The sequence below is a fragment of the Dendrobium catenatum genome, unplaced genomic scaffold, assembly GCF_001605985.2.
Source record: "Dendrobium catenatum unplaced genomic scaffold, ASM160598v2 fragScaff_scaffold_1263, whole genome shotgun sequence".
In the NCBI taxonomy this organism is placed as follows: Eukaryota; Viridiplantae; Streptophyta; class Magnoliopsida; order Asparagales; family Orchidaceae; genus Dendrobium; species Dendrobium catenatum.
This window is the reverse complement of record NW_021319725.1, coordinates 972,108-985,997: the sequence shown is the minus strand read 5'-3', so window position 1 is coordinate 985,997 and position 13,890 is coordinate 972,108. Positions and strand designations below refer to the sequence as shown.

Genomic DNA, 13,890 nt, shown 5'->3' with positions numbered 1-13,890 from the left:
TATATATATATATATATATATATATAATTTTAATACATTTAAATAAAATATAATGTATAATTAATTTATAAAGATTTAAATATTATATATTTTAGTTTACAAGAATTATATGTTATTTAAGTAAATTATTTTTTATAATTTATTATTTAACATTAAAAAAACACGTTAGAGCTCGCATGCCCCTATTAAATGAAAGATTATTAAAAATTAAGTATTGTAGTGCTGGCAAAGACAGATCACAGATAGGACGAAAGCTAATCTCTTTGAAATACAAGAAGTTCAAAGTATTAACTATTAATTGTTCAATGTGGCCTCAAAAAAAAAAAAACTCCAGCTCAGGCAGGCAGCTTCATTTAGCTTTTTTTTTTTTTTTTTAATTGAAGGCTTAACCCTATCTATTGATGATCAAAGTAAAACAAGTATACCGGTAAAAAAGAAAAAGAAAAAAAAAAAACTGCAACTAAAAAAGCTCGGAGAACAAAGACAGAAAATCTAGAAAACCCAGGGACCAAAAATTGACAGGAATGAGCCTGTTAGCCTGGACTTAGAAAAACAGAGGATATCATATGGCACCGGTTCAACCACTCCCATGGTGTCGAAAGACCTTTCAAAAGGGAGAGAAATGCTGGCTTTATCATCGCCCAGGCCCAAAAAATGGCAGCAAGAGAACAGCGGGGGCAACAAGTCGCAACAGCAGCTAAGATAATTGTCCCATGGTTAAGATGCAAAAACAGAATAGCCTCCAGCAGTACTTGTCAGAAAAAATCAAAGAGCCCTCTCAGATTCAAACACTGATTCGAAGCATGAAAATGCTTTAGCCTTTCCAACAAAATGTCACCATTCTTCCAAGTGACAATTTTAAGAAAGATAGCTCTAAGAATCTTCTAAACAAGAGAACCAGAGCTCAAAACAGCAGAATTGAACCGTCTACTATTCCTCTCAGTCCCAAGGTAATACACAGTTGCGTTGAGGGAGAGGAGGAGAGCTCGTATAAAATTTCTTGGGACAGGTAGACCTCCAAGATGGTCCGATGGAGGAGGGCTTGAATGACATTGGGTCTTAAGAAAAAAGGTTGGAAGATAGGTATGATCCTTTTGAGAACATAAAAGGAGTAGATACATTCAAACAGTAAGTGGGATAGCATCTCATTAGCGCCATAACAAAGAATGCAGCGCTTATCTTGGACAAGAATATTTCTTTTAATAAGTTCATCAACCATTTTCAAACCTCCCCTCAATGCCATCTAGGTGTATACCTGAAGAAGACAGAGACCAGAGAAAGAAACGTATAGAGGAAGAAGGAATTAGAAAATGTATTCTTTGATAATCATGTAGAGCTGGTCTCAAGGATATATATATAGGCAAAGCTTAAATAAGCAGCCAATGATATCATGCCCCGACAGACAATGTTTTAATATAATATATTTACACTAATACGCCCCTTCAAGCTGACGGGTGCTTAATTACCGTTAGTTTGTTTCTTAATTTTACAAATTGAGGTGTTGATAGTGATTTGGTTAATATGTCAGCGGTTTGGTCAATCATGCTGATTGGTAACAAGCAGAGGCAGATATGCTTGTTCTGAATGTGATCTCTTATAAATTTTTGATCTATCTCAATATGCTTAGTACGGGCATGGAAGACTGGATTATTGGCTAATGCAATTGCCGAAGTGTTGTCACAATGTATGTCGGTAGGTTGATCATGAGGAATGCCGAAATCATGAAGAAGTCTACGAAGCCAAATGACGTCGGAAGTGAGTGCTGCTAAAGCTCTGTATTCTGACTCCGTTGAGGACCGAGCGATTGTGTGTTGCTTTTTAACAGTCCATGAAATGATGGAATTGCCAAGAAAGGAGCAAAACCCCGATGTGGACTTCCGTGATACGGGATCACCTGCCCAATCTACATCGAAAAAGGATTGCAAAATCAAATTAGATTTAGTAATGGGAATGTCATAATCTATAGTACATTTGATGTAATGAAGTAGTCGTTTGAGCATGTATTTATGTTGAGGAAGCAGCTCGTGCATGTTTTGAGACAGTTGATTTACGCTGTATGCAATGTCCGGACGCATTAGAGTAAGATACTGTAGAGCACCGTAATGCGTCTGAATAGTTTTGGATCAGCAAGTATCGGATCATCAGCAAGTTTGGGTGAAATTTTTGTACATGTAGGGTTGGCTAGATAGTTACATTCAGTTAACTGTGCTGTTTGTAAAATGGACAAAGCATATTTCTTTTGAGATAGAAAATAGGAGTGATTTGCATAGTCTATCCTGATACCAAGAAAGTCATGCACGTTTCCCAGATTTTCATTTTGAATTTCAGACTAAGCTTGGTAATGATGGTAGATATGAACTATGTACTATTACCAGTAATAAGTATGTCATCTACATATATAAGAATATGTGTTTCAACTTTGTTTTGACGTAAAATGAGTAAAGAAGAGTCAGCATTGCTATGAGTAAAGCCAATGGAAATTAAGTACGAAGTGAAAGTGTTATACCATTGTCTCGTTGCTTGCTTCAGACCGTAGATAGCTTTGTGAAGGTGACAAACATAGTCTGGGTGTGAAGTGTCTTCAAAGCCTTTAAGTTGGGTCATATAAACAGTTTCAGAGAGATTACCATGTAAAAAGGCAGTAGCCACGTCCAACTGACTAACTTGCCAGTTTTTGTTCAGAGCGACAGTAAGCAGGATTCGAATGGTAGGTAGTTTCGCGACGGGACTGAATGTTTCTAGGTAATCCAGTCCATATTCTTGGTGGTTTCCTTGAGCAACAAGGCGAGCTTTATACTTGGCAACAGTACCATTCGAGTGAGTTTTGATCTGATAAGTCCACTTACAACCCAATATAGAATCGTTCGGTGGTGGAGGAATCAGACTCCATGTACCTTGTTCCTGCAAGGCAAGAAATTCCATGGACATTGCGTGCCTCCATTCTTGGTGCTTGCTTGCCTCAATATTGGTTGTGGGAGTTGTAGCTGGGTCAGGTAAAGTGTCAGTATGAACGAGATTAAAAGGAGTGGTCGGCTTAAGATGTCCTGTTTTAGATCTAGTGAGCATGTGGTGTTGAGGTATAATGGGATCTGTCGTGGGTATTGCCATAGAGTTTGTTTGATTTTCTGTACTTGTATGAGATGAACGAGTTGAGTTTTGTTCAGTGGGTTTGGCTGAAGGCCTGAGGTCACTGGAAGAGGTGTGCGGCTAGTTGAGTGCAGTTTTTGGTTGGTTGGAAATAGGTTGAAGAAACATGGGAGGTATGTCTGATTGACTTGGTTGAGGAGAGGAGGAGAATTTCTGAAACGGAAACAGATTTTCTTGAAAAGTAACATGCCGAGAAATAAAAATTTTGTTGTTTGAAAGATCAAGGCATTTATAACCTTTGTATTGATCGGAATACACAAGAAAGACACAGGAATTGGATTTTGGTTGCAGCTTGTGATGAGTATGAGAAGGAATAAGAGGATAACATTCACAGCCGAATGTTCTAAGATGATTGTAGGTAGGTTTGATTTGATGGAATAGTTCGAATGGGGATATATTTTTAGTGTTGAGGGATGGCATCCTATTAATTAGATAAACTGCAGTTATTAATGCTTCAGGCCAGTGACAATACGGAATGGATGCCGTGTGGAGGAGTGCACGAGATGTTTCTACTATGTTCATATGCTTGCGTTCGGCGACGTCGTTTTGCTCCGGTGTGTAGGGGCAGGAGATTTGGTGAAGGATGTCGTGCTTTTTAAGGTAATTCTTGAACGAGTGATTGAGGAATTCAGTGCCGCCATCAGTGCGAAGTATTTTGATGGATTTGGAGGTGTAATTTTCAACATGTTGTTTAAAATCTTGAAAATTTTCAAATACATCATATTTATTTCGCATTGGAAAAATCCAAGAAAATCTCGAAAAATCAAATAAGACGTAGTATCGGTACCCTTGAACAGAGTTAATGGGGGACGGACCCCAAATATCAGAATGAATAAGCGTAAGCAAACTAGTTTGGCGAATAGAAATGTTATCAAAAACAAGTTTGTGACATTTTGAAATTTGACAAGAATTTAAGCTATCAGTTATTTTGAGATGTGAATTGCAATTGCCAAGAACAACGACATCGTGTGGCATCACAGGCTCGGCCATCCAAATGACCGAACACGTAATTAGTGTTGGAATAAAGCCCGTTGAGACATTTGGCAACGGTCCGTGAAGAAGAACTCGCTGCGTCATCAAATCCTTAAAAACAAAGCCAGAGGGATTAAACGTGATAGAAATATCGTTATCTTTTGTGAGTTTTGAAATATAAAGAAGATTAAAATACAGTGACGGTGTATGAAGAATTTTGGATAAATGCAGCTTACGAGCTGGGGTTGGTAGTAACCCAGCCCCTGAATTGGCTATGCTGACTGGTCGACCATCGCCGATGATGATGCTATCTAAACCTTGATAAGGTATTGATATTGTCATATTTTCAAGAGAGTTGGTTATATGTGATGTCGCACCAGAGTCGAGATACCAATTAGTGTTGGAATTGTCTGAAGTAGCTACAAGTGCTCTGTTGTGCTGATTTGATGCAGCTGGAACATAATTTGTGTTGAGACGATGCCAGCACTCAGAGGCGGAATGTCCCTTCTTGAGACATTTGGCAAACCGTAGAGGACTGAGCATAATGTCGGTTGGTATTGCCTGGAGCTGTATTGTTCTTGCCGCGAGTATGTTTGCCGCGACCGCGGTAGGAATACAAGGCAACATTTGGATCGGGAAGAGATTGATTCTTGATTGTATCCGAAGCAATGTTAATCTCCTCACTAAGTAATAGAGGATAAAATTGATCAAGACTGATTGGATTTATCATGGTGCGTATAGCAGCTTTAAAGGATTGATACGAAGATGGTAAGCCGTTCAAGATGTATAAGATGATGTCCTCGTTATCGACTGTAGAACCGGCGACAGCAATTTGATCGACGAGGACCTTAATTTCGCTTAGGTATTGGGTCATGGACATGTTTTTGAGAGATATGTTATGAAGAGTGTTCTTAAGTTGAATAACTTTTGAACGATTTGTGGGCTGAAAACGGCTTTCAAGAACGGACCATATAGCGAAGGTGGAGTTGAGATTTACTATGTATGGAAGAATAGTCGATGAAATTGTGGAGCAGAGAGAGGCGGATAGGTTTTGATCGGTAAAACTCCAGAGGTTGAAGGCAGGATTCAGAGCAGTCGAACCTTGAGGATCTTGAAACGTTTGGGAGGGAATAGGGAAAGAGGGATCAAGATACTTATCAAAAGCTTTGGCGCGGAAGATTTTCAGGATTTGTGATTTTCAAATCGAGTAGTTCTCAAGATTTAGCTGAATCGGAACTAGATTTTTGATATTGGAGACCATGAATTTGAGATTGGGGGAGATGACAGCTTCTTCCTGAGGCACTGGTTCCATGTTCTCGCTTAGATGCGAGCAAACGGAGTTCGCCATGATCATGGCCGGAAAGAACCCGCTCTTGATACCATGAAGAAGACAGAGACCAGAGAAAGAAACGTATAGAGGAAGAAGGAATTAGAAAATGTATTCTTTGATAATCATGTACAGCTGGTCTCAAGGACATATATATAGGCAAAGCTTAAATAAGCAGCCAATGATATCATGCCACGACATACAATGTTTTAATATAACAGATTTACACTAATAATAGTGAAAATCTTAAAGAATGTTTATGTGCCAAATGCAGGAGTGCAATCCATGTTAGCATCGCCAACAAAAAATTCTGCATAAAATTGTTTGTAGACCTAGTATTATATGTTGTTCCAACTTATATGAATGGAGGAGTTGGAGGAGATGTCAGTAGAAGCAGCATATTCTCTAATATTAGGACTTACAGCCTCAGGGATAGACCAAGAGGAGTTGATCATCTAGTCCCGGAGCCTAGCTTTCCCACTGCGAAAAGAAAACTGAGAGGTAGCTTGAAATTTATCTGCTATTGTTCCCTCGAGCACCAAATGATCCCACAGGATAGCAATAGGACTGTTAGAGTTATTATGAAATTTGAAATTCTTTTTAACCATGGAGGCAGTGACGCTAATAGATTTCCAGAAGTCAGTGGCAATGGAAGAGGTCTCCAAGGCGAAGTATATGTAGCCTTAATCCAACTAAAATGGAGAGATGAATTATTGTAACATCTATAAATAATCTCATAGAAACCTAGTCGCCTGAAGAGAAGGAATACCCAGACTACCTTTGGATAAGGGCTTACAAGTGGTAGCCCACAAAATGAGGTGTAGCCTCTTGGAGTTGGTGTTGCCGGAATATAAAAATTTGGAGCATAGCTTCCCAATAGCTTTGGTAGTAGATTTAGGTAAAATCATGTCTCGAATCCAATAAGCCAACGTGTTTGCAATGATAAATTGATGTATTGAGATCTGCCTGCAAAAGAGAGCAAAGAAGCCTTTTAACCCAAAAGGAGGTTTATGATTTTGTCTATCAAAGGAGAAAAATCAAAAACTTTAGTTCTACCGATAGAAATAGGCATGCCTAAGTAAGAAAGCGGATTGGTGCCAGTGGAATAATCCTTGTGATGCCGACTTCCTGTTTGGCGTTAGTCTTGACTCGGTTGCACCCCTAGTTGGGACCAGACGAGCATCCCAAGTCACCACTAAGAGTTTTTCTGGAAGGTTTTCGTATTTCTCTTAAGGCATCTCCAACCGAAAATCTCATTTTTCACTCCAAAATGCCATGATTTATCTCTAATTGAACTCCATTTTGCCTCGTAACGGTCGTTCCATACCTGTTAACGGCGAATGGCGCACCATGGCGCAAAGGTCCATTTGGAGCCATGGCGCATAGCACACGGCACGGCGCGCGCTGTTTTGAACATGGAGCAAGCTATATAAAAAATATAAAATTATAGGCATGAATATGAAATATTATTAAAAATGAAAGACAAGCTATCATAATAATAAAAGACAGCCATAACATATATAAGTTATGACTTAGGGACTGCGGGATGTGTTCGGCGGATGCAGCAAACAGAAAATCTTTCGTAAAATTAGGACAATGAATAGTCGTTTATCTTAAAATATAGATATATTTTTAAATATAAAAAATATTCATAAGGATACGGAAATTTAAAAACAATTTGGCGCGCTATTTTGCACCGTGCGCAATGTGCCATGGCTCACATGTGGCGCAAATAGCGCGCGCTATTTTAAACACATGCGCCTCGCCATGAACATGGCGCCGTAGGTGCGCCGCGCCGCGCCGTGCGCCATGGCGCGCGTTATTTTGCGCCATTGACAGCTATGGGTCGTTCTCTTCTTTCACGTGTTTCTTCGGCAAGTTAGATAGAGACAAAAAATGGCAAAGATGAACAGTGCAACGCCAATACTATTCATCAGCGATGAAATGACTTAAGAATTACCGCTCGGTTGGAGCAATGGAAATATGACAAACAGTGTCGTTCCATTGGAGATGCTCTTATGGTTTATATACTAGAAGCCTGGAGTTCTTAGCATAGTTGGTTTCTCCATCACCTCCCACCATGTGAAAAATCTTCTCCATATTCATGGCTATAAGGTCCTCCAGAGAAAACTTCAAAAATCTACATGGTTATGTTCAAAACAACATCAAATTATCTCCGTCAAACTTAAGTTAAATCTTTCCAAACGTAAACAAATGTCTGCCCAAATCGCAGGGTAAGTTAAATCCTCGTTTCACGCCGTTTTCACCTTTTTCCTAAATCCTGGATTTAGTAAATCCGATAGTTTGGCGGATTTGGGGATTTAACCGAAGAAACGCGCGGAGAAATATCGTTACCTTCGCGGTGTGCACCCGTCATGACTTCCTATCCGACAGGAACAACGACTTCGTCGAAGAAGCGGAGAAGCTTCAGTAAGCGACTCTTTCAAAACCCTACACCACGCGAAGCCGAAGCAGCAACGCGATGAGGAAAAGCAAACCCTAGGCAAAAACCAAAGAGAATGAGACATTCATTCTAGAAATAGAGAGGCGCAGAGATGAAAATACCGCCCTCCTTCACCAACTCCGCTTTGGTTCCCATGAGCTATTCTTACTTTTTGCGTATATCTTTTCTTATCGATTGGATGGTAAGAAATTCAATTTCTGATACGCTAGCTTGTCTTACATAATACATTTGCTTATAGGTTAAAGTTTTGAACATTTTTTTTAATTTATTAATTTAAAACTTGAATTAATTATGCTATACGTTAAATAAAAATTAAAAATATTTAGACTTCCTTTAAGGCAGATTTTTTACTACTTAAAAGTATCTTTATAGTAAGAAAATTAAAAATTTTGTACTAGAAAATTGCTTTGAGAAGCACGGAGAAAGCAGTCCCAAACGAGATTAATTATTCTGTGCGAATGCTGAACGCCGTCCGGAGATCTACTAGAATGTGTCACGTCACCCCTTCGCTCGGTACCACGGCTCGGTACTGCTCGGTACCGCTAACGTGACACATTCTGGTTAGTCTCTGGACGACATTCTGTGTCTAGTCTCCGCACAGAATAATTTCTCACCAAACGAAGCATTAATCATATAAATTAGATATAAATAAATTAATCATATAAATTCACATGTTTGATATAAATCTTGAGATACTATTTAAATTAAAAAAAATAGAATTAAATTAATTATAATCATCTTAATTCTTATTTCAGCAAATTTATAGTCAAACTGAATCTGTCAACGAAACAATCCTATGGACACTAAAAATGATCAAATGGATCTAGATGAGCAGAAGTCAAGCACTTGAATTATATTTGAAATTTTTTAAATAATAACTGATATACCTAATGACATTCAATTGTAACATGCTTATAAAGTTATAATCATATCGAACATCTTAACGAGACAAATATAATAAGTCCAAGGTCATTGGATTCTATTATTGTTAAGATATGCAAATGCTCGATAAAATGATTACCATCAAAGCGATCAATACGGCTATATGATAGAGTGCTTGGGATTGTGACTAAAACTAAATCTTTTCTAATAAATTTGATATATTAATAGAAACAAGAAACATCTTTTGGAACATAGGCAATATAAATTAGAAAGTGAGAGGATTGTTGCATGCTGGAAGATGATAGATTCTTGTAAATGTTAGTTGATGATGATAGGTGTTATTCTTACACATGATGCTAAATAAATGGTATTGGAAAGCGGTTTTTGATAGATCAACTTTTTTTTTTAAGATTCTTTTATAAGCTTATTTTGTGCACATATGTTGACACTAAATAAAATGATGGAGGTCTTCTCCCTTAATTTCATCATAGATTAAGGCATTGTTTGTGACAACTTTCTTGCTGCTTCTTAAAGCAATTTTTTAGTAAAAAAATTTAAATTTTGTACTAAAAAACTGCTTTAAAAAGCAATGAGAAAATCATCCCAAATGAAGCCGAAGACTCCAATATTTTGCTTCTTTGTTTTATCTACGGTAGTAATGATCTTAGGCTAAAGTCAAACAACAAATAAAATAAAAAAATAGCAAAACTTATTTTATCATGTTTGTCATCTCATAAAGCTAAGTCAAACATCAGGCTTCGCCCTAGAGGTTTGTCATCACATAAAGCTCACAAAAACTCAAGATAAATATGCAATTATAAGAATTAACTTGAGGAACTTTCGAATAAGGAGAAAAAATAATAGAGTTATCATTCTTCCTCCGTCACACGCCAACTACGATCCTTTAGATCATCATTGCCCGACTCCGATCATTCCCACCTCCATCGCCCGCCGACTATGATCCCTCTAATCATCATCGTTGACTATGATCCCTCCGACTATCGATGTCGTCATCTCCAATCCCTCCTACCACAGTCGCTCGACTATAATATTCCTTCCTACCACCACCACTCGCAAAATAAAATCTCTCCAACCACTGTCGTTCGACTAAGGACCTTCGAGCATCTGTTGCCCACCGACTACAGTCCCTCCCACCAACTAAGGTCCCTCCGACCATCTTCGCTCAACTTATAGACCTTCTAACCTCTATTGCCTACCATGCAAATCAAAAGCAGATTTGTGATTTGGTGTTATAATAACACCTAAAATATTTATTTGTTTTGGTCTTATCACAGTTGAGCTCTCGTCCATGCAAATCAAAAGTCCTTAATTTGCCAAATAAAAATTTGTTGATGCTATTTATTATATAATTAAGCTCTAGAAAATAAAACAATTCTAAGAATGAGTAGGACATGGGAAGATTAGATACACAATTCTTACCTATGGCGTGCATATATCTATATATTCTCCTCCACAAATTGCTTGCTATTCATCTTTTAACCTCAAAAAAAGAACGAAAACCAAAAACTTTGGCTTCCCAGCAGACATGTGCCTTGCAATATTCTTTGCATAACGCGAGAATAAATCCTCCATAATGTCATTTCCAAAATGAGATGCAAGTAGAGGCTCCAAAATAGCTCTCGTGTATTTTGCTACATTTTTTCCACTTAAACTTTTATCCACCACAAAATTATCATTTGATTCATCAAAAGGATCCCAATTTGACTCAAAAGTTTGTAGTTGGTCAAGATGAAATGATCCTTCCATATTGATTGTAGATTTCACCTCCTCCATTAATGGTGTATAAAATGGTAAGTTAAAGGCATTCAATTTATCCACTTCCACAAGCCCCTACATTAAACAGAGAGTATTATAAAAAAATCAATCCATAAGCACAATCATGTATTGAGATCCATGCTAAATAATGGATTAAGTGGCGGTTTATATTTGCTTAGGGTTTTTTTTTTGGCACAAATAACCATGAGCTAGCTAGCTAGTAAATTCAACATACATTCCATGGAGAAATAATAGACATACTAGACAACATATAGCAAAGGTCTATTAATAATTTATATTCTCAAAAGAAGTTCACTCTTTATTCTTTTGAAAGTACAATAATTAAGTGTACAATCATTTAATAAGTTTCAATTATTATGTAGTGTCAATAGAATAGGGTTTAGAGTTCAGGGATTAGGTTTAGAGTTTGGGTCCGAAAATTGAAGTCATGTTGCCCAAATTGAGTTAAGCTTGATTTAATTTAAATTGATTGAAGTAAATCTTATATTAATTGATTTAGGTTTAAATAAATTGAATTAAATTAAAAAAATTAGTAAAACATATCTGAAGCGGGTAGGGTTCGGGTTTGAAAAATCGACCTGTTTGTAAAATGGATCGTGTCGAACAGTGCCAGGTCAATTCCGAGTTAGACCCGAACCTGACCTGTGACCCGATTTTGACCGCCCTAATTATATATAGGTTTTCAATGATGCTTGGAGATTGATAATATACATATGTTCAAGTTGTGTATGAACAACTTGAGAGAACATATAATATTTATAAGTAAAATATAGTAGGATGAAACAACATAAATCTCATTGATATGATCACTCCAAAGTTTTTAATATTTTTCACTATAAGTCCAATCATGTAAATGTTTCAAGCGAAGTTATGATATTTTTTTAAGGAAATTAAAATAAGATCTTTAATTAAAGCAAAAAACTGAGAAAATATGAATTTACCTCAGAAACTAATTCCTTTAGAGCATCTGCAAGAAGTCCCCAAAAATAAATGAGATTTTGAACGTGATTTAAGGAATTCTAAGAAATCACTTTCGAAATGTTCTAAATACAACTGAGATACTATAGAAGAGCTTTCTTTACTGATATAAATGTCTGTGCCATTTAATTGATAACCTTTTTCTCCCTCGAGCCCTTTTGGTACCTAAAACATAAATTTATGTTTATTTAGGGAAGCAAAATACACTTAGCGCAAATCATATGAATAAAATTTTATGATTGATATATTACTTAACAATATATATTGCCTTAGATGTTAGCCTTTATACAACATTTTTTTATTTTTTTATAGAATGAACTAATAAAAAAATCTGTCAAGCATTAGGCTTCGTTTGGGACGGCTTAATGATTCTCAAAACAGCTTTTTGATACAAAAAATTGAATTTTTGTACTAAAAATGCTGCCATGAGAAGCAGCAAGAAAAAATTGTACTAAAAAGCTGATTTGATAAGCAGTAAGAAAGCCGTCCCAAACAAATCCTTAGTGAGTACTGAGTACACATATAGCCACCAAAATCCAATATTTACATCTATTTTTTAAAAAAGAAAATATAGATATAGTGGCTAAATGAAATTTATGGAGAATATATATATTGACATACCTGAGATAGCCACATGAGGCAATAGGAGGAGTGAAAAAAATGCACGCTCTTTGAAGGAAATAACCTCCCATAGAATGAACCTGGTAATCCGACAACATAGAATGGCACATAGTCATCCCCTTTCTCTTCTCTAATCTTCTGCTCATAGAGCATTGATAATTGGAAAAGATTGTTAAAGTCATTGCTAGGAAGATCATTCAGAAAGAATTGGATCTCAGGTTTCTGTTGGCTTAACTGACGGCAATGCTGATCAACAAAATTGATGACTTCAGAGAGCATACGTAATGCGTTAGGACCAGAGGAGCATCCCAAGTCAGCAACAACAATTTTTTCTGGGAGGCTTTTCAATATTTCTTTTATGGCTTCTTCCACGAATGGCTTTGTCTTCAAGATTGCCTTCCCCTACCAACCATGAAAAATTGTTTAACAAATAGTAATTTTTCCTATCAAATTGTGATTTTTTATTCATATTAACAATATATATCAGGCTAAGAACACAAGCCTAAGTATATATCATTTGGTTCCTGCAACATAAAAATGTTTTAAAAACAACACAATTTATTTTTTTTATTCCGTCATTCAATCGACAAGCAACCAAATGGTCTTTAGTTGGAGAAATTATTATGTGCGGAGACCGAATACATAACGATGTTCGAAGATCAATCAGAATGTACCATTTTGTCAATATCGAGTGGTACCGAGCCGTGGTACCGAGCACAGAGATGACGTAACACATTCTGGTTGATCCCTGAATGGCCTTCGGTGTCCGCACAAAATAATGAATCCCTTAGTTGAAGCTGTAAACAATGTTAGTAGGGTTAATACTACAAGGGTACAGCATATCGGGTATAGAAAAGCTAGTAGCTGTTAAGTCAAAAGGCACACATACTTGAAGCCTGGAGTTGTTAGCATAGCTGTTCTCTCCAGCACCTCCCACCATGTGAAAAATATGCTCCATATTCATGGCTAAACGTTCAACTTGATAAAACTCACTTATTGTACCGTCTTCCGCCTAAGCACGAAGGGCAGCCGGCCGAAGGGGATCTCGAGACGTCGAGCGGAAGAACGATGAGGAAAAGCAAGCCCTACAGGCCTAAGGCGCTAGGAAGAGCATAGACAAAGACCAAAAAGAAGAAGATAGGCAGGCAATGGCAGAGAATAATTATGCCTACCGCTCTCCCAACTCTTCTTATTCTAACGCTAAGGAGAACCAATTAACCAGCAGAGATGATTCATATTTAAATCTTTATTTAAAATACTACCAATGAAGAATTCCCAGTTCTAGCTTTGTTTATGTTTAGAAATTATTCTGTACTGAGGCTGAACTGAAAGAATTATTTGGGTGGTAAGTTTACACAAATTATATACATAGTGTATATAATGTGTGTCATATATCTCTGTATACATTATGTACACTCATATGTTCGGACGATTCTTCTCGTCCTAACTCTGCACAGAATAATTTTTCGTATATGTGATATTTATATGACTATATAAAGAAAAAAAAAACAATCTATATGATAATATGAGTTTGTGACTTTGTTTAATTAGCTTAAAACTCCTAAACATAAATCTTTATTTAAAGATTAGGAGCTAAATAAGATTTTTTTTTATTTTGTTAGTTTATAATTTTATGAATTAATAATCAATTAAGATACAAATATATAATAAATATGATTTAATTGATATGATTAGAATTGAT

General features: G+C 36.7%; 1 protein-coding gene across 1 annotated transcript; it reads right to left on the bottom strand.

The window, feature by feature from the left end:
- Positions 1-10,277: 10,277 nt before the first annotated feature.
- Positions 10,278-13,152, bottom strand: LOC110106498 (anthranilate O-methyltransferase 1-like). Its single transcript, XM_020836436.2, is given in 5 exon segments — positions 10,278-10,643; positions 11,531-11,585; positions 11,587-11,732; positions 12,189-12,590; positions 13,078-13,152. Coding segments are annotated over 5 exon segments (1,044 nt in total).
- Between the last annotated feature and the right edge of the window lie 738 nt (positions 13,153-13,890).